The sequence below is a fragment of the Hylaeus anthracinus genome, unplaced genomic scaffold (genome assembly GCF_026225885.1).
Source record: "Hylaeus anthracinus isolate JK02 unplaced genomic scaffold, UHH_iyHylAnth1.0_haploid 5, whole genome shotgun sequence".
In the NCBI taxonomy this organism is placed as follows: Eukaryota; Metazoa; Arthropoda; class Insecta; order Hymenoptera; family Colletidae; genus Hylaeus; species Hylaeus anthracinus.
Window position 1 is genome coordinate 2,467,883 of NW_026535322.1, and position 23,686 is coordinate 2,491,568.

Sequence of the window (23,686 nt, forward strand, 5' to 3'; positions counted from 1 at the left end):
TTACATGCGAATCACGGTATTTCGGCGTCACGAGCAGAACGCGGCAAGGTGTCCCGCTGCTATCGGCATTTAGCGTTCTCGTCGCTGGCGATGGTAAGATAACGAACGGCGAAGCGTTAAACGAGCAACCACCTGAGTGGCGAAGACCCCGGTGGTCGGTGGACGAGCGCGGGAGTCCCGTAACGCGATAAAAATGATTAAGATCGAATAACCACGGGTTCCGCGGTGCCATTACGACGATGATCTATCGACGGGCTTCCGTCCCTCGTATTTCTCCCGCGGCGATTTAAACGACGCGCCAGACAGATGTGAAAAATCACGCGGCCGTAAATGGATTTTAATCGCGTGTCGCTACTGATTCACCTCCGCCGCGAGATTGCCAGTTAATAAACTGTCGATTAACGACTCCGTCGCGATAACGTTGCCACCTGGTCCAGCCAGGGAATTCGGTCCATAAATTTAGGGGTACTTAACCCATTTATGGTTACGTGAGGTGAAAGTCATAGATACAAATGTAAATACCAGATACAAAAATCTACTCCAAAGTGTAACTGACCCCTGCCCTTGAATATGACACTCCAGAAAAAAGAGGCACCGCAGACGTAAGAACAAGATCCGAGATCCTCTAGCTAAAGAATATTGAATTCCCTTCCTTGTGACACCGTGAACTTCTCGAACATCCGTCCAGGGCATCAATTCCCTTATCAGAGACGGCAAGCTCGTCGCGAGAGGATCGACCCCGCGTGTCCGTCGCGTTATCCAGAATCAAACATCCTGAGCAGAGATACCGGCGGAAGCACCGTTACAAAGCCGGAGCGAAGCCGAAAAATGCGTCTCTGTCCTCCCCGTGCGTTGGTCGCATTCTCGACGATCGTCGGATAACGGAGGGGAGCGTTAAAGCTCGCAATCGCGGGCGCGGCAAGGTCGATCTCGATGCCAGGGGACAGGTTTCGCGAGGGAGTTCGGGACCAGCGATCTTCACCTCTCCCGGGCCAACTTTTCTTCGCCTCAAAAAGGCCCCACCTATTCCGGCTCGGGAAGCTCAGAAAGACGCCGGGACTGGCCCTACGGCGACACGAGTTTACTTTTATTTAAACGTTCCTTCCTTCCTTTTATTTAGGGCCTGACCCAAGGGCGCTCATTTTGTTTCTTTGCCGGCGCTGACCGGTGTCCACCGACTCTGAATTAATAGCCACGCGTTTTTCGCCGTGCTGGCTAATATACGCTCGCGCGATTCCGTCTTCCTCTATCCCCCGTCCTCTCGTCGTTCACCTCCCTCGTTTTTCTTCCACCTTCCCACCTTCCCCGTGCTCCGTGTGCACGGAACTCCATACGCACCGACGGTTACACCGCCAGCGTTAAAAATGCCCGAGTCGTTTTCTCACGACGCCACACGAAACTGCGCGACCCGTGCTTTATTGCTCCGGACTCGGAGACGCGTCGAGCTTCCCTCTTGGGACGACCAACTCCCCAGGGATGGCCTTTTACCGATTTTTCCCCGAGTGTCTGCGTGCTCTCTCGTCGCTTGTGTTTCCAGGATGCATCCTCCAGGAACAGCATGTTCGACAGGATCGTAGACACGATATCGCTGACGTTCGATCGTCCAATGAAGACGTTTATAGTTTCGACATGTCTTATTGATCGCAGTTACTTCGCAGGAGTTAAATGTATGAATTATTGGAAGAAATTCCATCGTCCAAATATTTCGACAACCTACAGCTGAAGACCTCCAGTTCCACTACCTGGATTATTCGAGAGATTGAAAAAGTCTTGGACGCGACATCTGCAGCTTGTATTTGGCCCGAAGATGTCCATTTCGAGCACTTCCTATAAAGGTGAGCAACTGCGCGTCGCTGGTGTTAAAAAAGGCCTATAACTCAGGAGTACCGGACTCACCTTCCACCGAGGGGAATCATTTCAGACATCACCTATGAAAGCGAGCATGCATCTGCGCGTCACTGGAGTACGAGAACGGCTATAATTCAGGATCAACGTCAAACAAGGCATTTGTTTACATGAACTTTATTCGCCGCTGGCGTGTCACCCGTCCATCACCGAAGTGGGTGCCACATATGTTTACGCGCACCTTGTACAAGTAAATATTCATGAGTGGACATTGCTTTCGGTACTGTTTTCAATATCGACGACCAAACAAATTAGAATTCAGGGGGTGCACTTCGATGCTCAACTGACGGACTCGTTTGATCTCATTCCCGTGTTATAAGTCATTCTCGCAGCACATTTCTTAATTACGAAACTCTGGGAGGTTCACTCGGTTGGAACGATAACCTAGACGGAAACCTCGCTATCCCGAATCTCAAAGATTCGTGGGCCCAGCGCGCCGCGGAGACGTCGTGGTCGAGGGGTTAAATATGCCCGTTCGTGTAAGGGTGTTTTCTCACGAGCGCGCGCCCAGCCAGCACCGAAAGTGATTTGTGCCCTTGGTCGTCGGGACGCGGTGCGCCTTCTTTCTGGAGGACGTCCAACTACTGTCGGGGACCCGGCGGCAGCGGCGGTCTACGGTCGCGACGGCGTTCAGAAATTTCTCTTCACTAGTCCTCACCGTATCAGCGATCTACGTCGTTTAGATGCAGTTAGATCTCTCGGCCTCTCATTAGCATATTCTCGGCTCGTATAATTTACCGCATGATAAACAGTTTAAGTAGGTAAGCAGCGTGATACCTCATCGTCGTTCCCGACATTCCTCTCAATGTCGGCTAAGTAATGCCGTCCGTTGCTTATTATTTATCATCGCGCGGCGGTATCGGGAGTTTCGACGATAAGATGCGATCGTAGCTCGCCAACGGCTACAGAGTCATAGCCCTCGTTTTGTTCGCGCCTTTCACGGTTTTCTGGCACAGGGTGCGTTTACATTTATCGACGGATAACGCGGCGGGATCGAATGTTTGTGTATGATGATGGTGGGATGTTAATTCGGTTGATGATGGTGGCTTAAGTGGCTGGTTTGGTTTGAAATCCTGTGATTGAGGACTCACTCCTCCTTGCGATTTTAAATTCATTGATTAAAAGTGAAACGATCAAATTATTTTCAATTTTGATGAAATTTAAGTGTACGGTGTTGTTATATACTGCGTCCCGCGTGATTAAGCTGAATGGCAGTCCTGCTATCGTCGGAATTCGACGCACAACTCATTGTAAAATCATTCGTTACATCCATGATCGCTAATAGAATGACGATTGCGATTCAGTGAGACGTCTCGCGCGGCGTATTTGGGCAAACAATGAATGGAATGATTCCGAAGTCGACATTGCTGGAGGATTCAAGGAAAGTCGCGCGACGGCATAGCTTTAATCTTTTCTTGCGCGTTCGACTCGTGAAAGAGACATCCATCGACGAAAGTTTAGAAAATTCGAGTATGTCGTTCGACCCCCTAATTGACCGCTATGAAAATTTGGAAGCAATCAAGCTTGACTCGTAGCACCTCGAACCTTGTAGAAACTTCTGAAAAACGTCGAGTGCTAATTTTGGAGCTGCCGCGGTCCCCAGACGAAACTAAACGCGAAAACGCAAAAACGCGTAGAAAGAAGTAGGCACGAAGAAGCACGCCGGGCACAAGTAACGAGAAAAACGGTATTCGACACCCCGTGGTGTACGGATGAGTTCATGGGAGGGCAAGAAGCACGGCTGACCTGCCAGCAGACATATTAAAATGATGCAGAGAGGATCCCCGAGGTGAAACTCGCAGAAACTCTCGTTCGGTCCCTTGTCTGCCAAACTATTTCAGGACGCGCGGCTAAAAGCGGGAATTCGTGGACCGTGCGTAAAGTAAAACATCTCGGAAGCTCCCTTGGATTGTTTGTAAACATGTTATTGTAATCAGACCCCTTTCGACGAACGACGACCGACAAACGATTACCTGGATTATGCGGAAATGCCTGACGGTGGACTTCTATTCCGAATCGGTCGCGTAGAGTTATTATTCGAACACATTTCGCTGGAAATAGTTCACTGAATCACAATGTCGAAAACTATTAAGGGATCGCGTTTCTGGAGCAAATGCAGACTGGAATAAAAGTGGTGCTATCTTTGGTATCAAGATAACCATGTAAAATATTGTTGAAATGTTGTTGACCCTCCATATCTATTGAAGAAATTTCTTTAAATTAATGGGTAGGCTTGATGTTTCCCAACAAATTTCTCATTATAAATGTATACGTATTTATAATGAAAAATTCATACGGTAATATCATATTATTTAATTTAGTCAAGCTTCTTCAATAGACACAGAGTGTGCGAATATTTATGGGGTTAACTATAAATTCGATTGCTCCAAGTTTTCGTATATATTAACCACGTTGTTTCATAGTAACGACTAATTGTAAGTATGTCACGCGGACGCGCGGATCACTCGACGGGGAACGTCACAATGGTATTTCTATTACAACACAACACAGTGACGAATGCAAGGTATGCAGAAAATAATTCGAGGGTAACAGAAATTTATAATAGCGGCTTAGAAACGCTTGCCGGGCGGGAATTTAAAGTCTCCTGGCAAAACAACCAAACAAATCATCGAACAGTTGCTGCTGTTTGTCTCGATTATTTTCCTTATAATTTAACGAATATTTATTCGAATACTGGAAGAATGTTGCAGCTATTTCGCGGCAAGAAAATTAATGGCAACGCGAGGATTCAGTTCATTCCGAAAAACTGTATTATATCGAATTGTACGGAGTCGATGACAAATATGCCAATGGAAAGAACCAACTTTCCAAAACACGCGCAGTTTCGCGAAGAAAAAATATTCCGGACGAGGGCAACATTGTTAACGGGTCGAGACTTCATTTTCGACCGCGCTAACATCAACATCGTTTCGGTGAAACTTTTTCAAAGGAATGTTTCGCATCACCTGACCGCCCCATGGATTACCTGTCCGTTCGAGCGGCTCGCGCGAACGGGACAAACTAGTTCCTCCAGTTTCGAAACAAACTCCGCTAATTCGAATCCAGTACTCTCGATTTATGTGTTACGCTTAGGGCGGTTAAAATATCGGAACGAATACTCGCGGGGTGTCATAATCCCAAGGTGGGACTTGTCCGACAAGAATTCAACGCTCTTGATATCCTCGAACGCCCGTGATACCGACGCGAGAAGAATCGTTCGCGTTAACGTGGAAATTATTGCGATCAAGCAGCTGGGCATTCGACGTATGCGACTTGAACTAGGAAGCATGGGAATGTAGGAATCGGAATTTTCTTGTCGTTTCTGGATATTAAAATTTCGCGGTCTGGACACCCTATGTTATTGAAAGGCTTTAGTGATGGATATTTGAACATAAATATGTTGGAATGGTTGCAAACAAATAACACGTATACGTCCCTTAAAATATGAAAAGGCTATGGAACAAAATTAATTCGAATGCGCCTTTGAATTTTTCTTAAAAATTTTGCAACGATGTTTATGTGCCTCAGCTGACCCAGTGTCTAAATTGTCAATTATCTAAAAGTGCACTGTGACTCTCTCTTCTGCTACGTTTCGTTAGCCTGAAAATCCAGCGAAATTCACATCTGACGTTCCGTGACCAATCAGTCAACACCGTGGCTGCGGTGGTCCTTGTTAGACCGCTTAGACTCTCGGAGGAGAACCAGCTTGTAATCTCTAAACGAGACAAGCCGCGCGATACACGTCCCGTATGACAGCACGTAAGGTTATGAATAATGTGTCGAGAACGCGGTCCTGACGAGCCGCTGACGTCTAAATTTTCGACGATCGTAGATGTCCGCTCTCGTCGTCCAACCACTTTGAACCGGTGCCGAACGTGTCGTTCGCGTAATCGTTCCTGCCCCCCTTCCCCCAAATGGCGACTGTTTCGACTGCCCGATCGAGTTTTTTCGCTCGTAGAACTTCCATCGTGGAAGACAATGGCTCCCCCGAGATCATCCTAACGATTACACAGGGAACGATTCTTTTGTCGTGGCAGCATCGCGAGCCAACGACGATGCCACGTTTGGTTTTTGGGGGTCATTTGGTACCCCAAAACAAAAATTTCATCGAGTTCGAATGAAGAGACTCGTGGTGTAAGATTATCGATACTCTTTTGTTTAGAAGTAGTAAACGAATAGCTAAATAGTTCAGCTTCAAAGGGTTATCCTAGAGAGGATTTTAGAGTAGTATTTACGCTTCGAGAACTTATGTACTTGTCACATAGTTGCTGGTTAATTCAGTACGAGTATTGAACACATTATTAAATAATATACTTAAAGATATTTTGGAGAGAATGTACGACTCGTATCTGTCGCAATAGCGAGTGCCTGTTACGCATCCGGGAGGAATACCGTCGCAACGTTTCTTTGCCACTGATCTTCACTGATCGCAAAGTTCGCGCAATTTGATTGAAAAACAAATGCAGTTACAAGTTGTACACAAACAAATCAAACGTTATCTCGATGTTCTATTGAATCCTACATCGAAGAGTGTTCGCTATACCGGAATGTTTCCACTAAAAACATCTCTTATATCTTTCCTTGCGTTTCTAAATCTTCCCAGCCCCACACCCCTCAAAATTCTGTCCACGTTTCGTACAAGTAACGCTTAGTATAATTCCAAGCTGATCGAAACTTTTCAATTCAGCCACGTAATCCTAAAAAGCTGCTGTTGGCCCTACTTTATACTCGAGGAACGTTTATAAACACGTCGCCCGTACCACCGATCGGACGGTTAGGGAATTAAGTAAGAAATGGTCGGTTCAGGGTAGATTCCCAAAGATTCTTATCGCCATAGGACTGCTCAGTCGCCAGTGATTCTCAAGCATTCGACCACCGAGAAGACTCGTTTCAGGATTCTATTACGGAGCACGATTATACAAGTTCAAACTGCAATTTACTTTAGTAAATAGTCACCTAAGCTTTCACGTCACCCTAAAATTAAGCTACTTCCATCATATCCTTGTAGCACCCCCCAGCTTTAAACTACTCGTGCAACAGATACTCCCATATCACTCCATGTAACAATCTTCCACGATAATCTCGTATCTCACCCAAGTTACTCGGTACTCTCCATTCTTCTATCGCTAAACAAACACTCACGTCTCTCCCAAGATACACGTGACTCTCGGTACTCTCCTAAACTCGGTACCCTTGTTCCCGCGGAGTTTCATAGTATTCCTCCCGGACGCGTTAAGAGACAATCTCGTCGAGGGAAGAGAAATAATAGTAACACTCACCCTATCGTATTGATGCGTCGCCGTGGCCGCTGAGAAGGATTGAAAAGGCGCGGGCCTCGCCGGGCTGTGGTGAGCCGCATGCGGATTTGCGTGGGGATGGGTGTGAGAGGCCGCATGAGGGTGAGTCGGATGCGGCGGCGGCGGTGGCCTCTGATAGAGGTAAGGATAATATTGATACATCACCTCGGAGCAGCTCATCACCCCGCCCGGGCCCGGCACCCCAGAGCCGGCCTGCCGACTTGCGTACCCGAACGTCGCACCACCCGTTCGTACACTATTTTTCCTTTCCACTCTGTCCACTCGCCTCCTCTCTCGTCTCTCCTCGGATCACCGATTCCGTCGATAGGCGGTCGAACGATCGCTCGATTCACCGGAACGTTCGTGTGCACCGACTTCGAAAACGCTGCGTCAGGTCGAGCCGCGCATCGTCACCGCGAACGGTTCGTCAACTAACAACAGACCCGTGCCGCGCGTTTGACCCGCGTCGTGCCTTCGATAACAACGTTAGGCCACTTTTTGTCGCATACTCGACGGTACTGCGCGCTCGCCAGATGGCTTTTCCAGGAAATGTTTACCGAACCCCCGTTTCTCGGAAAACCGAATGACCGCGACTTCTTAGCTTCGATTCCGAAGTACACTTTACCAGGTCACCTTCCGATCGCGAGATTCACACGTTTCACACTGATTACGGAGCAACGTCGATGTTTGATGAAAATATCGAGAATCTTCGCGATACACGCTCCGATTTAAAGATGAGAATAAAGTATCTCGTAACAAGTTCTTCCAATGATCTTCCAGGAAGAAGGAACGTTTCTAGGTCTCTTCGATGTTACACCTGCTTTGCCTCGATCGGAGCAGTGTCTTCGCGCAATTCCTTGGGAACTGTCTTGCAACACGGTTCGAACTTTCTCAAATAACGATTTTCACAATTCGGCAGATCACAAAACTCCATGTAACTGGCCCCAACTCTGGGACCAGGGTACAAAGTGCGTCACTGTTCCACTGATTCAAAGAAGCTCGAAACCACCGGGAAATCTTGGTTGTCCGCTATTCCCATGCGGATCCTCGACGGTCGGACTACCGATCGGATCCCCGACGCTCGGGGAGGAGACTGTCAAGTTCAAGGGCTCGATGCGTCCAGGAGCTGATTCGAATCACCGTGGTACACCTGGTTTGCGGGGAGGCTACCCTCGCGGCGAGAGACGCAACCGGACCGTATCGTGGCTGGTGATGTGTCTCTGATGGGCGAACACAGACTGAACCCCCCGGCGTCGTGTCACCCTCGCCGCAGACCGGTCCGCCGTCTTTTTCCAACTGGTCGCTCCGCGGCTCTCCGTCTTTTTCGCTTGCCGCGTGTTCACTCCTTCCCATCGAGGGTCAGGGACTAGCCTCCCCCTTTCGTTAACCCCGACAGAGGGGCTAGCGAGAAAGGAACCGCCTCCTGGCAGTTCCACTGCTAGCCAATCACCGAGCGGGAACACCACGTCCAATGAGACGACGGTTGCCACTCCTACGCCCAGTCGTCTCTGTATTGATCCCACAATGAACCCGACTGCCGCTCGCGGTATTAAGAAGTTTCTACTCGGGTTAAACCATCCCCCTTCCTCCAACGCCACCTCCTCATCCTCCTCCTCCTCCTCCGCCTCCGTCCTCTTGCTCGTCCCAAAGCCAGGTCTCCCTACCGTGGCTCCTGCTCGACCAGCTACCGCGTTCCCATCTCCTACGGCTTCTTCTTCGTCTTCTTCTTCTTCTCTACGTTCTCTCACTCTCTCACACTACCTGACACCGTAGGTAGCTCGGTTCGCCACCCTTTCGCCGCTTCCAACCCCAAACCCCGGTCCGCCGGAGTCAGCCCGCGCGCATAATGAGTCTTAATTAACAGTTTCGCGGTGTTTTGGGAAGCTTAATTTGCTGCGCCTGGAGAGAGCCTAGAAGGAGAGACGACAGTCGCTTCTTCCCGCGTCGGACAGGGAAATCTGGTTCGTGCCGACCTCTTCCACGAATGATCGAGCAGTGTGAGTGATTCGAGCCGTCCCGGAACGGGATCGAAGATCGTTGATGGAAGATGGAGGTGGGAGGTCGAACGGTCGATAGGCCTGGGACGATATCGGTCGCGGAAATGGCGTCCGTACCTTTAACCCTTTGAGTAGTATAATGGTATCAAGGTGGTAGTTATACATATGCACAAGCGTATTTATGTACAAAATAATGAAAAATTCATTCGCTAATATCAAAACGCTTTCGCCAAACAAAACGTAATCGAACAAAAGAATTATTGATAATCCCACCCCTGGAAGTCGAGGCTCCCAGCCAACCCTGATCGCTCACCTACAATCGACAAACTCGCTCCGCTTGAAGGACTTTTCAAAGGGATAACTTGGAAAATCGTGGCGTCCCGTGTCGAAGATCCACCGTCCACTTCCCTGTCTTCTCCCAGCTCCCTCCTCTGACCGTGTCATTGTCTGCTATCCATCCGGCACGTTTCCCTCGTGGGGTGAAGCGCGAGGAAGCATATTTCAGACGTCTCGTCCCATTCAACCCGAGCTCGATGGGGAGACGACCCCGTTTGCCAATATCACTGACAAATTTAATGCTCGACTATTAGCAGCGGGGTGCAGGCTAACCTCCCGCATTGTTCGAGTGGCCACGTGCAGGATGACTGTTACGCCCGTGGAGGAGAAACGTTTGATCGAGATGGGTCGATCGGATCGTCTGCAGGAGAATCGTTCGCGACGAACACCCCCCGGTAGGGGTGGACGACGATCGGAAAAAAAGCCCGCGCTTCGCGTCACACTTGTCGAGGGTTATTGGATTTGCGCCGACGCCACGGGACGTCCTTCATGGACCTGCCCGCGTTACACGGGAGATTAGGCGCCGTCTACGACACCGATTCGACAGGGTCAAGTGTCCCCGACGCTGTTTGCTCGTGTAGTTCTCGAGCTGTCCTACACCCTCGTTGAGCGGTAGCTAGGCGTTTGACCCAGTCCCGACTTCCACTGCTGACGAGTCTGAATTATTCCGAGTCTCGAAGGATCTTCTTTTCTTTTTTAATCGATTGATCGAACTTGTCTTCGCTATCCGTGGAGTACATTCGCCATGAGTGAATCGGATTAGAGGCTCTTGGAGGGAGGTCTTGAGATCCGTTTTGTTACTGCATCTACGCAGTTCTTCGTCGAAAGTCCGTACTGATTATTGCTCTGATATTCGAATTAAAAGCGCGAAGAGTACGTGATATACGTGAAGTATAATTTTATCGTAATAATACGTAAAAACATAAAGTACACTTACCTATGTGAAAAGAAACCAAGATTTGTCAAGGAACAAGAAACTAACGACTACACTATTTCCACAGAATTAAAACAATGCGCTTACTTTTAATCGATACGATATCGACACAATTCTTTTCAACCGATACCGCGAAAAATATGTAATTCGCCAACGGAAAAAGCTAGTACAGTTTTTATTGGCGAATATCCGTCGCATTGCTGTTGTCGCGTCGAGTTACTATGAATTCCATAATTGTGCCGCGAGGAATTATCTTGAATGGCACTTATTCAGCCATTGTGTTAAATATGGATCTTTGAAGTAGTTATCGCATGCTTGCTGTGCAATTTCCTTGGACGTATAAACGATACGCGCGAAGGACACTCGAGGCTATTAATTTTCATCAAGAGTGGCATACCAGTTGCATACTTTTCTATATAACATGATTCATAAGCAATCCATTTCGCAGGAAGGCATCCTTCTTCGCGCGAAAGGCTGACGCTTTGAAGATTAAACGTCCTTAGACGATCCTTTCGATGTTACATTGTAATTACAATTACAACGTGGTATGTCGATAATTATCGAGCTTTTACTTATTTATAATCATCGAGGGAGGATTGAATTTTCAAATTAGTACACTTGACGCGAGCGATACGACGGAATCATCGAACAAAATCTTTCTTACTCTAACTGCTAAATAATTAATGAAAAAATAATGAAATAATTCGGATGAATTTCATCGATCTATTCTAATAAATTAAGATAAAATGGGGACGTCCCAAATATTTGATTCAAGCAACCCCTGGGGAGTCGAGTGTTCATACACCTCCGGATCGAATAAAGACGAGCACCGAAACGTCCCGAGGTGCGAAAATTTGGTGGAATCGTGGCGAACAATAGATCATTACGGGATTAAGATTGCCGGAATGGTTCGCAGGAGCGGTGGAAACGGATCCGCGTTACGCCACGGCGGAGGAGGACAAAGCTCGAGGAGCCGGCGGAAGAAAGAAATGGAAGAGAGACGACAGATCTCCTGGAATTCTCTAATTTGCTATTTCGGCATTCCGAGCGATCCGTGTGTCGGGATCGTTCGTGGGACTCCGTTCGTGAGAGGCTGTTGCCGATCTATCAAAAAACGCGATTCCGCCGGCTCTTCTTCTGTGACCGAACCGCGAAACGGCAGGACAGAAGAACGGTCACCGATGGGAACCGACCGGTTCGAATCTACGATGAAAATCCTTCAAACGCTGAGAAATTCCTCGGTTGCGTTTGTCTGAGAACGCTGCGATTATTCCATTACATTTTCAATGCAGCTAAAAGTTATAATTCTTTGAAAATAGGGACTTTTACAATCGTGAACATATTAGGGATCGTTCGTTATAGAAGATTTTATCTGCAAGTAATTATGTAAGGTCCAGAATTGGCTTTAACTAATAAATAATTAATAATTAATGGAAAAATAATGAGGATAAAATGAGGATGTACCAAATATTAATCCATAGGTACCTGTAAGGAAGAGAAGACACACGAGGTAACTTTATTTTTATTTGTAAATAAACAATAGATTTCCTCGTTAAAAAGATCCTGTAATATCAGAAAAGATGGGAAATTATAGAACGAGTGGTTCCAGGGAGTATTTTTTCTCCTTTATTTCATTCGAGCAACGACATGTGTTACGACTAATGCCATAATGTTTATCATAGACCATCAACAACGAAGAGCACAAGTAATCAACTTGTAATCTGGAAAAAATATTTCTAATCGTGATCGTCGATGTTACTCCTGGTTACTTCATCTCGAAAGCGTTTGCTCTTAAAATCTCTGGTACGGACTTAATTCCTAGTTTATTCGTTATTTCCAGCTGCTTCCTGCGAGTCCTCGGAATTCGACGACTGTTCCGTTTCCTCCGTCGTTTCAGGTACCTCTGGAACTTCCTTCGGCTCGGGCTTCTCCTCGTCCTTTGATTTCTGATTGCTTTTTTGATCACTTTTTCCAGATTTTGCCCTTTTTTCTTCGTCCGCGTCGTCGAGATACTTGTCCCACTTCGCGATCCGAGCCTCAATTTCTGCGTCAGTTTCTAAAACCCTAAACAAGAAAAGAAAACGATCCGCATTTTTGTACAAAATGCGTCATAAGCGATAGAATACCCTAGGATGAAAACGATAACATGAGAACCGTGAGAATCGTATCTAGAAACTGCGTGACGTCTGAAAATAAGAAATAATCGAAGAAATGAAAATTATTAATAGACGCATAGAATGAAATCAAAGCGAGTTAGGAACTAGAAATTTTCTAGTGTGAAAGATGGTAGTTCCAATGGCTGATACGTTTTCTCCCCCAGAGATCCCGTCGATAAACCAGAGTCGGAAATGCAGAGAGCGACCCTACCAGACACCGAATGTACCACACGATTCAAAGCTGTAGCGATAGTCAGTAATGTATCGACTACGTTGGTGTAGGCGTCGATACAAAGGAAAGCGATCGGTAAACCTACTTGTACTTAGTCTTCCCATCCCAGATTTCAGCCGATATTTTCCTCTGACTGAACCAACGACCGTTCAATAACTGAATACAGGCCTGAGCTTCTGCAGGTTCTCGGAATGTCACCTGTGCAACACCTTCAGGATGTCTCTGCAAGCATTCAAGGTAGTCGCGTCTGAGTTTTTGGAATCGACCGATACGATGGGTTTTCAATCTATAAGAAATATATGGTGATTGTTAAGGTGTTTATATTGAATTAACAGATTAATCGATCCTCTATTATATAAAGTAAAAAGAAAATATGTAATTTTTATCAGGGGCATTTTTAGGGATGATAGCATAGATGGTTTTGTCTCCTTATCGATTACCTCGATACTTGCAATAGTTGCGACTACTTTTGGAATTAATGTCATTACAGATACTAATGATTTTCTTAAAAAATAATTTGGGAAATGGATACGTGGAGATGTCTCAACTAAAGTTTGTATTCATTCCCTGCGGTTGCTTTAGTATTACTGTAAAATGTCGTACAATCGTTCATTCAGCGAACAACGATTTCTCTTTTCTTGCATTGGTCCTGAAACGAAACTGATAAGACGCATGCATTAATTAAACAATGGCTGGCGTAATCACGCCCCATGATGGATGCTCGCAGTCTGTTCGCTTCCATTACGCGTGCTTTGTTCCGCGTCAGACCCAAGTCTTCCCGTTTACGACTTAAAGCTGTTTACGTCGCCCACAGTTCCCCATAATACTTTTCACGTCTCGACTTAAACCGCAATTTATGAGCCTTCGGTTTGAACATTAATTTTACTGTCTGACCTGGTGCGCGACACGAGGCCCTCCGTTCTTTTGCCACGTCGATCCGTTTATCGTCTTAACGTTCGTTCATTGTTACAATCTTTATGCGCGAAAATAAATCTGCGACCGTGAGAATTTACGTAATTTTCGAACGTTTCAAAATTATTTTTTAATTCTGAAAAAAGTACGCGGCATCGATAAGACACTGCCGATAAAGATGCGAACAGAACTATAAAGCACGCGACGAATATTTGTATTACTCGATGAAGGAAAGAGATTAAGCTACAGACCACGATCAACAGCTGTAGGCGTTTGAATATTTCTACGATCGACTGTATAGCAAAAATCCGAATCGTGATACGCGCTTTATCCTTGGCCCGATCGAAACAGCGAAAAAGGGCGGGGTAAAAAATGGCTGTGAAACAAGGGGGACCCGGCAGCAATAAAAACACTAAAGAAATTACAGCGAAGTGATATTCCCCGAATTACCACGAAACCAGCGCGGCCCGTGAAACGGTTAGCCCGTTCGTAAATTCAGCCTTGGAACATCGACGGTCTTTTGATCATCTTTACATCGTTGGAGTCCGTTTTACCGTGTTACACATGGCCTCGAAAAACGGTCGGGAAAGCGCGCGGGTGCCGCGCTGACGGTAAATTGGCTGCCAGGAAATTTCCTGTCGCGCGCCGCTTTTGATCTTTCGAATGGCGTTTTTCGCGTGCAACCGTCGACCAACCGGGTATCCCCCGATGGATCGTAGACGATGGAATTCGCTTTGACATTGAATGGATTCACGGTTGAAACGCGCCGACTGAGAGTGTCTCGTGGCGAATTTATGGGGTTAGGTCATCCCCTTTCGAAAGTTTATTTGCGGCGGTCGTCGAGAACCTACGACTTCTTTGTGATCGCCGTTCGGAGCGTGTCTCGTTCCTACAGGAGACTACCGTCTCCTGGACCAGATAGAGTATACCATGATTTAAATATCGATAGTTACGACTGCGAGTGTATTCCTGAGTCACAATTACATTTTACGTGGGAGCACCAAATAAAATATCAACAGAGTCGATAGAGAAATGACTATGAAATGTTAAACGAGGCATACTTCTGGCCCTGCCCAGCGAGACGAATAATAGAAGTGAGCTAACACGAAAGAAATGTGTTTGGTAAAGCCATGCATCATTTCAGTCGCATTAAAAAAGTAATAAATCTTGGCAACCTTAGGCAAGAAAAATAGACGACGAGTATAAAAAGACCGCGGGTTATATGTACTTATGGCGTAAACATTAGCTAAACAGATGCAGCAATACCTGTACTTACTCAAAATAAAATTCATTAACTGATTCAATTACGTAATATACACGATATATTCTACATACGTGTTTCATATGCTACCCATACGTGGTACGTGTCACAGATGCATAAAATTCACATAAATTTAGCAGTACTCCATTTTGATTATATTTCTCAACTTTAATAAAAAAAAGAAAAAATGATTTACAAGAATTGTATATCAAACGTGTCTTTTGCATTACGTTAATGGAAGTGACTGTGTTCAATCGAACACCTCGTATATCGAGCAAACGATAAAAATAATATTAAATAACAAGTGACACAAAAGGACGTTCGATATTCGTTACGATGCAATCAAGCGAGTGAAAAGTGGGCTAACCGCTGTTACATCATCGATGAGATGTGCGATAAGACGATTCTATTGTATCGAACATGTACGATACTCTACTTCCTAACTCGACACCACTATGCTTGATTGTGTTCCTAATAGCTACCATATTAAAGGGCCTGAATTCAAAGATCGCTGATGAGTCAACAGCGACATATGAGACACAGAATGTGATAATAATCGACCTAGATGGGCAACTTTAGCAGACTCCGCTTTTACAATGCCTCTTTAATGACGTTTATGATACTCCATTTAATAAGCATTAAATAGTACGCCGATCTTATTTTTAACCCTTATTTTTCTTGTAACGTTTCAATTCAAATTCCCCTTTTAAAAATCCCTTTATACGATGAAAAATTAGTTTGAAATTGAAAAAAATTAGTAGAAATACTCCATTTTTTTCGTATACTAATACAACTATGTCTTCAGCTTTGTAGTATCGTACTTCGTGTGTCGTTTGTACAACCACGAAAGCCATACAACTTTTTTATTTTGCAACTACGAAAGAGATTGTTCCACGTATAAATTCGCTCTGCATACGCGAATTCGTATTCATGCAGTTTTCATAACCATGTCAAAACTCGTCAACGATGCAATAATCTATGCGAAACGGAGCACGCGACACGAAGATAACGACCGATCCTAATGCTCTCTGCTCGTTACGTTTAGCTGACGGTGCCACATTAGGACGATTAATAGATTCTAAGTACGATTGCGACTTTTTTATTGGTCGCGCAATAGAGGACCCCCTTTTCTTCCGTTGCTTGCATAATTAACATCGCTAACTCCCAATTGTTAATCGAGGCCACGAGAATAAAGGATAGCTAACACTGCGAGCATCTGCTTCTATTAAATGCACGATTCCTAATCAACTTTGATCTTGGCGTGGACCACGTGCAACATTTATACCAGAAAATTTACTTCCACATTGGGTTACAAAGTTACGACGCCGTCAGTCTTTTTAAAGAATCAAGAACTTTCTCGATAAAAAATTATGTCGGGTCTCCGAGCACTCTTTTGGGTATGAATACATTATAATTATGGTAATGTCAAGCAGTACGCTGTTAAGTAAACCGAAACAAAAAGGTTATAAAGGGGGGATACGAAGTGGAAACGCCCCATTTAAATTCGTTACATAAACCTTCCTTTTAATTGGCGACAGGTAAATTTTGAGGAAATTTAAATTAAAGTCAGCTTCGAATATATGAATTAAAATACGTGATACGCGATACTTACGTCGTAAATGACAACTTTCCTAACGTCACCGCATTTCAGGCATTCGGACCTGATGTCCTGTTGATATTCCAGTAATAACGCGACCTCCTTATCGAAGTCCTCTGGCGAGAAAAGATTTTTTATAATTACCACCCTTTCGTGCTTCTGAGGCTCGCCCAGTGGACGTTCTGGTCTCCAATCGAATAGTCTGCAATAAAAAGTGGACGACATAAATAACCTACTTCACGCAGGGAACGCATAATTGCGGCAAAGATAAAATTTCGAATCGATTCGCTTCGTTTCTACCACGATTAAATACTTATTAATATTATTCGTCTCTGTAGGACAATGGAACAGAACATTGTAGAAAATAACATGAAACGAAATTTGCATTTAAAGTAGAGATATGAATTTTCAAAGGGATAAAATGCATTTGCATAGGAGCAACAAGACAAACTGGGTCGAAATTCGGAGTAGGTTGTATATGTGGCCTTTTGTGAAGCCGAAAACGCTAACAAGAGATTATAATGAAGTGGGTTGTTGTTTTCCAGCGAACATACTCGTCAACGATCGCAACAAGGTACGAAAGGATAAAATGGAACTGAACACGTGGAAACAGAAATGCAATGAAACACTAAATGATCAACTACCCGCTGGTATCTCTGATTTCATATCGTAGCTTTTGTTTCTGTAATAAGTCCAAAGAATACAAATCGCGAACGCGTAAAACGGCGATAGATCGATCTCTTTTTTGGCTTGTATCGCGAGCATAGATCTCGCTTTATGCTCTCAGAGCTACAACGATTCAGTTTACCAGCCCGATTAAATGAGCCATAACATTTTGCGGCATCGTGTGTGGTAGACTCCCGACGAGATACGACATTATGGGAAGTCTTAACACATTTGTTCCACACAGTATTCCAACTGGAGCGTTCAAACTTTTTTTCGCAACCGAGGAAAATAGATCTTCGCTTCTGTCGCATTTCAAACGCAACGCTAGGTCTATTTAATCGTAAAATTAATTTCTCTATATTATATTAAAAAAATGTAAATGTACAGGATGCTCACCAAATTCCGTGGTTAAAGATAAGACAAGGATATCGTAAACACGATCATAAAATACTTTGTTTAGAGACACGTAAGAAATATATGAAATAGGCAGGAAACGACGATGGCTCTACTCTTAGTGTGATGCAAAGCAAAAACAGTTAAACGATGTTTACGTTATCCCTTGCTACAACCTATGTTTACTATTTGGAAACTGTTCAACGCGACCACAAAGGGCGCGCTTTAGTAGCAACTTACTTTCCGTTGGGCTCTGTTTCGTGAAGTAAGTTGCTGTCTACGATATCCAAAACACCAAAAATACTTTCGAACGAAGAATAACAGGCAGATACGCATTTCATGTATGATCACGTGCGGGGGAGTGCTCGATATCGGTAAAGATTTCCCAAAGGAGCGACGCCACATTATAAAATAAAGCCTCTGTCGTGGCCTCCATATTTCATACTTTTCCTGTTACTTTTTAAGGCCGTAACTTATAATATCTAGCCAGGAATGCGATGGTTCGGTAGATAATTCTCTGCTACGCGGTGTATTCAAGTGAGACCGCAATAAAAATGTGGTTATGACAAGAGGAAATTTTGTGGAAACAAACGACGTTTTCCTCAAACCTTAATCAACGCTAGGTTCACAGAGCACGGTCATTTGGACCAATTCCAAATTTCACAAGGTTTTGCAGAAACAAATTCATTTTCGTTCAAGCCTCCTAATTAATTCCAAATGAGATGATCTAGAAATCGAGGCGTTTTCGGCATCTGTATCAGGGAGATAACAAAAGTTTAGCCCCGGCGATCGATAAAACAAGGATCGCGCGTAATTGAAAATTACAATTCACGCGCGCTATCTGCGGTCGCGAAGTTGGCCGCACCGGCTCGAACAATCAATTACGGCTTTAACCCCCGCAGTCGATTAAGCTAATCGTAGATCGATCAGATAATATTAATTAAGACGGCGTGGTATCGTTCGCGATTAGAACGCCTCTCGTGTCGAGACATCATTAATATTCAGTGATTTCTAGCATGATTAACCGGGTGTGGAATCGACAATGATATCGATGCCGAAGCAGCGGGATGAAGAAGGGCTGTTACAGGGCCTGGGTAGATCCGCAAGATAAATCGATAAACTGTCACCGTTCCGAGGTTTATCGAGCGTGTTCATGCGGTCGGGTTATTAAATACGATAATTTTGCATCGTATAAGATTACACTGATAAATGGACACGTACGGAACGTCGCGCAATGTGCACCGCATACGCGCAGTAAATCTTTGTCACTGGAAGGACACTCGTCGGCTAGATTTACGACGTCAGAGCTGACAAGTTACCATATGTGGCAGCCGTTTTCCCATCTTCTTTTTCCCCTGTATTTATCGAGCAGCGAAATTTATACGCGCGTACCGTGCGCGGTTATAATGACGACTGGAATTAAAATACGCGCGAGGCCCGTTCGCGCGCGACCGATTTCGTGATTGAATCTGGCGCTGGCTTCGTAATTGATGCTTGCGTTCGAGGCGAATCGCTCATTCCGTGGACAAATATCAATTAACACGGGCGACGCGGTTCAGCGGGGGACTTGAATGAAACGGATAATCGCGAAATAGCTCGGATGTGTTTAGTTCTTGTTATTCTATAAGCATAGAAAATATTCTACGCTGCGTACCATTTTAAATTTCTTGAACAAAATAACAAAAACATGAGACAATTAGAATACATCACTGTTACGTTGAATAATAGTTATTCAAGTAAATCGGTTAGTAATAAGCCAATACGTACGCAACTCGTTTCCCTTTACTTTGCTTGAATATCCAATTACAGAACTGAGCCTCTCATCCCTTTTCTTAGCGAATATACGCGCTATTCTTGTGAATGAAGTACCTATCGACAATACCTCGAATGACGTGAACTAAATTACAGCGTAGATCATCAATGACACCATCGAACGCGTCGATCAGGCTTTGGAATAAGCTCACGGTGCAAATCATACCATTGTTGTTCCGCTGAAAAATTTCCTTCCTGGTACCAGCTAGAAATTACATCGTAAAAATGGAAGGAGGAAAAAATGCGCGACGTGTATGCATTAGCTACAAGAATAAACCGTGCGCAAAAGATCGCGCGGAATGCGTTATCTCGTTAATTTGCGAATGAGATCACCCCGAAATCTCAGGCGTTGATGATTCATTGGCCCAAAATTCTGGCGACGCGATTAATCGCGTCTGCTGCGAATTCGGTACGCGAGTCGTAAAACGTGGGGTATACAGAAAACTCTCTTATCTCTGGCAATAAAAGACAAACATCAGTCGTCCGCTAGTTTGCCAACAGCGTTGGATTTGTAGATGAATATAAAGTTTACAAAGTTCCTGCAAACTCGTGGAATCGATGATAATTCACAGGTAGTAGAAGTTGTTTGCGCGGGATTAACGTCAATGCATTAGTTAGATAGTTTATTTGAAAGAAATTCTATTTCTCAACCATTCGTAAACTTGAAACGTTCGATGTTATTACACTCGTCTTCGGATGAAACGAAATGTAATCGCGAGAGAAATGTGATGAAATAAAAAGAATATATTGTAAAACTATTATTTGTTGAAGCGTGGGGTACTCGTGTACTTGTAGGTATTTTTATAACGTATTAAGTAGCGGCAAAGTAATTTTCCTCGAGCCGTCAAATAAACAACGAAGCGAATAAAATCACAGAGACACGCCGTTTCTCTGTCACCAAAAACATTTCCACGAATTTCATTTGCTCTATGCAAACCGACGACCCGTATTCGAAAATAAGCGCAACGCGCCAGGCCATAGTACCCGTAAACCAAACCGAAACTGGTCGTCTCAAGACCGACCGTTGGACGCGTGAAACACGCCTCGCTGACGAAATTGCAAGCGCACGATTCCGAGGAATCAGGAAACCCTCGAGAGAGCAACAGGGCCGACGAAGAACCATTGCCCGCACGACGAAAACGTGAGAATCGCCGGTGGGATCGACGGCTGCGATCGAGATTCAATCGTGGAGGGGAAAATCGTCCGGATAGGAAAAGAGATCGGCGATTCGTGAACGCGAGAGGACCGTTAGAGCGAAAGACTTCCGGCAAAGACGAGTCGCGGAGGGCCCGGCTCGTTCGCAAATAACTGGTTTTCGCGAAAGAAGGCCATCGAACTCGGTGCGCTTCTCGTCCTACGACAGATGCCCTGTGCACGCCGATGAAGACGGCAAACATTCGAGTAACCGATGATTACGGGCACCGTGGACGGATAAGGACCCTGTTCCCCGTGCACCTCGACGACTCCGAGGCGATATGCTCCGGTCGCCGAAGTAACGAGCTCGAAGCCATTACGCGGCGAACGCTATAGCGCGGCGTGAATAATTACAGGTTCGGAATGAAGACCGCGATCGCCTTCGGGACAATCTTGAAACTCGGTGCAGGAAAAGAGGTAAAAAAAAAGAATGACACTAATTTTTGCTGATGGAAGGTTTAGTACCTCTCGGATTGGTAGCTTTAGCGATGTACGTCAGTGAAAATTTCATCATCGAACGAATAAATATTTTCGACCGATGCCCGAAATAAAAACCTAGCCGATCGAAATCCCAAGAACGAGCATCGAGGCGCGCAGAACTTATCTATCTATTATTAAATCTCTGGTTCGAGTTCGACCACTCGTTTGAAACGTAGTAGTCCACCGTCATGCATAAACCACATGCGTCGTGAAACATATAATGGAACTCGTATCCATGACTCGTCCAATTGATTATTTAAGAAATTTACATGAAATTGGCCTGCCAACCTCTCATCAAGGATAACGGGATCGATTTTCATTAGCACCGATTACCCTTGCACCTTCATTTACATGTAAGTTTACATTCTTTTTAATAGGACGGTACATGTTTATTAACGCGGTGATATAGTTCACAAAAAAGATCAAGTCCGATGATACTTTGAATCTTCGATTAATTTCCGCCTACAGTTATGTACGTTTGCTAAACTTCCGTTAAAATATGTGAGATAAATTTTTGAAATTTATTTTTCCGAAAAAGGAGACAGATGTGACGTCTACGTACATATTTCGGGTATTTCGATGTTTGTCATCGAAAAATTGGCGGTGCTTTGTGTTTGCTCTAAGCAAAAAAAAAAAAATGGAAATGTTTTATATAGTTTGAGGAACGTTTGTTGAATGAAAAAAATTGAGGGTCGCAATGGTATCGATTGCCCGATGATTACTCGTGCACGTGAGTTCCTGCGGGATCGGTTTTTGGAGTCTAAAATAAAATATGGAAAGTCGTGCGCTCTGTTCTTGTTTAATAACGACGATTGTTTGCTTCTAACGTCGTTATTAATATACCCCGTACTTACGAAATATTTGAGAACAATTTTCAGAATCGTATTGTTATCTTAGATAGATGCTTTAAAAATAAGTAACGGACAACGAAACAGTTACAAAGGATTCTCGAGCCATGAAAATCCGTTAGTATCTTATGCACCGATTTGCCGAGCAAATAGCCGAAAGGCCCAGAAGAGAACAACTCGCGCCGCAGGGAGACAGGCTCGCATGCGTCTGGCGAACGAGAGAGGAAGAACGGAGCCTTTTTGCTCGCGATCGAGAGAGGAAAGTGGACGCTTGTAAGAAAGTCCAGCAAGCTGATGCGCCGGGACGCGTTATATGCGCGAGCCGTGGCCTCCCGACGTGAGTAATCGAGTCTCGCAGCTGCATTTACCGGAACCCGCCAACGCCAAGCAGTCTGGCCGCGGCGAACTTGGTCCGGTTCCTCCGTGGCATCCGGTTTCAACCGAGTCTTGCGTAACGGCCGGGGAGCGACCCCAAATCCTTCGATTTGGCAATAGGAGAAACTCGACGAAGCCGCAAACTAACTTTGGCTGTTGCAATTGTGCCTTAGAATAAACGATCGATCGACATTGCTGTACATGGAGAACGAGAGGGATCGGTATATACAAATTGCTACGATACTATAGGAAAACCGAAGAAAGTCCTTCGTTTAGTTGTTGGGTCCACTTTTCTTTCTTTCGCACGCTCAAAGGAGCCTATTACCGACGGTGTACCTTGGTTCTAATTGAACTGAGTCCAAGATAATAATTAAGTAATACAGACGAGTGTTTCAATCTCAAACTTTTAATGCAGATCTATTAATTTATCTAGGTAAAATAACGCACACTAAGAATTCAACACAAGTACTGATTCAACCGAAGTGCTACTTCAACCCAATTCAACTTCAAATCTCTTCACGGCGGAGATAGCGTATTTCGCGGCATTATCGTGAATGCGCCACGATGTCAAACGACCTTACAAACCGTCAGCTAAACGACACGCTCAGCGATTCCTCCGCCTTTTCCAGGAGGGAAAATGGAGGAAGATACATTCAGTCGTTTCACGCTCGCAAACAAAATGCGATCAAAGAAAATCCAACGGCGGGTTTTTTTCCGTCATCTGAAGGAATCCGTGAAAAGAGCGAATTCTCACGCTCGGTTCCCCGCGTAAAATCCCGTCTTAGAGCATTTCCAGCGTTTCTTTTTCATTCGGACTGGTTCATTCATCTTTTCACGCTGGCATCCGCTCGAGAATGCGTATCATATGTTCCCGCTCAATCTCAACGGAATCGAGACACCCTTCGTCGTTTCGGCTCGATTTACACTAACCTCTCTAACCAACACTCGCGGCTTGGGCAAATATTATTCGGTGCTCTTTAAGGGTTGATTTACGCGACCATCTCGGGTTGCGCTCGTGGTCCTGTCCGGAACACCTTTTCCTCATGAAACGTCTTCGTTTTCGTGTACTTCAAAAATTATTAGATGCACATAAAATCCTAGCACAGTGTAAAAGCACAATGTTCTCGATGATTCAATCGACTGAATAATTGTACGGATAACGTTTTATCCGTCCAATATAAAATATAATTTCCACATCTATCAAACAGCTACTACATTTACATACCAAATTAGTAACTACTATAATTATAGTAACTATGTAAATTCGCCCATCCCTGATCGAAGCCCTAGC

General features: G+C 44.9%; 2 protein-coding genes across 4 annotated transcripts in view; both read right to left on the reverse strand.

Annotated features, from left to right (window-relative positions):
* The window catches only part of LOC128896063 (protein vestigial), an 82,500-nt gene extending 73,979 nt beyond the window's left edge, over nucleotides 1-8,521 (reverse strand). Inside the window, exon 1 of one of the 3 annotated variants that reach the window (XM_054159214.1) lies at nucleotides 7,185-8,521. In XM_054159214.1, the coding sequence (XP_054015189.1) occupies nucleotides 7,185-7,382 (198 nt within the window). In that variant the 5' untranslated portion in view covers nucleotides 7,383-8,521. The remainder of the gene's footprint in view (nucleotides 1-7,184) is intronic. The other 2 variants (XM_054159213.1, XM_054159216.1) reach the window with 2 other exon arrangements.
* A 3,534-nt stretch (nucleotides 8,522-12,055) lies between these two features.
* The window catches only part of LOC128895839 (HIV Tat-specific factor 1 homolog), a 52,164-nt gene continuing 40,533 nt past the window's right edge, over nucleotides 12,056-23,686 (reverse strand). Inside the window, exons 5-7 of the mRNA XM_054158781.1 lie at nucleotides 16,643-16,829; nucleotides 12,943-13,079; nucleotides 12,056-12,533 (exon numbers count right to left, since the gene is read on the reverse strand). Of these exons, the coding sequence (XP_054014756.1) occupies nucleotides 12,293-12,533; nucleotides 12,943-13,079; nucleotides 16,643-16,829 (565 nt within the window). The 3' untranslated portion in view covers nucleotides 12,056-12,292. The remainder of the gene's footprint in view (nucleotides 12,534-12,942; nucleotides 13,080-16,642; nucleotides 16,830-23,686) is intronic.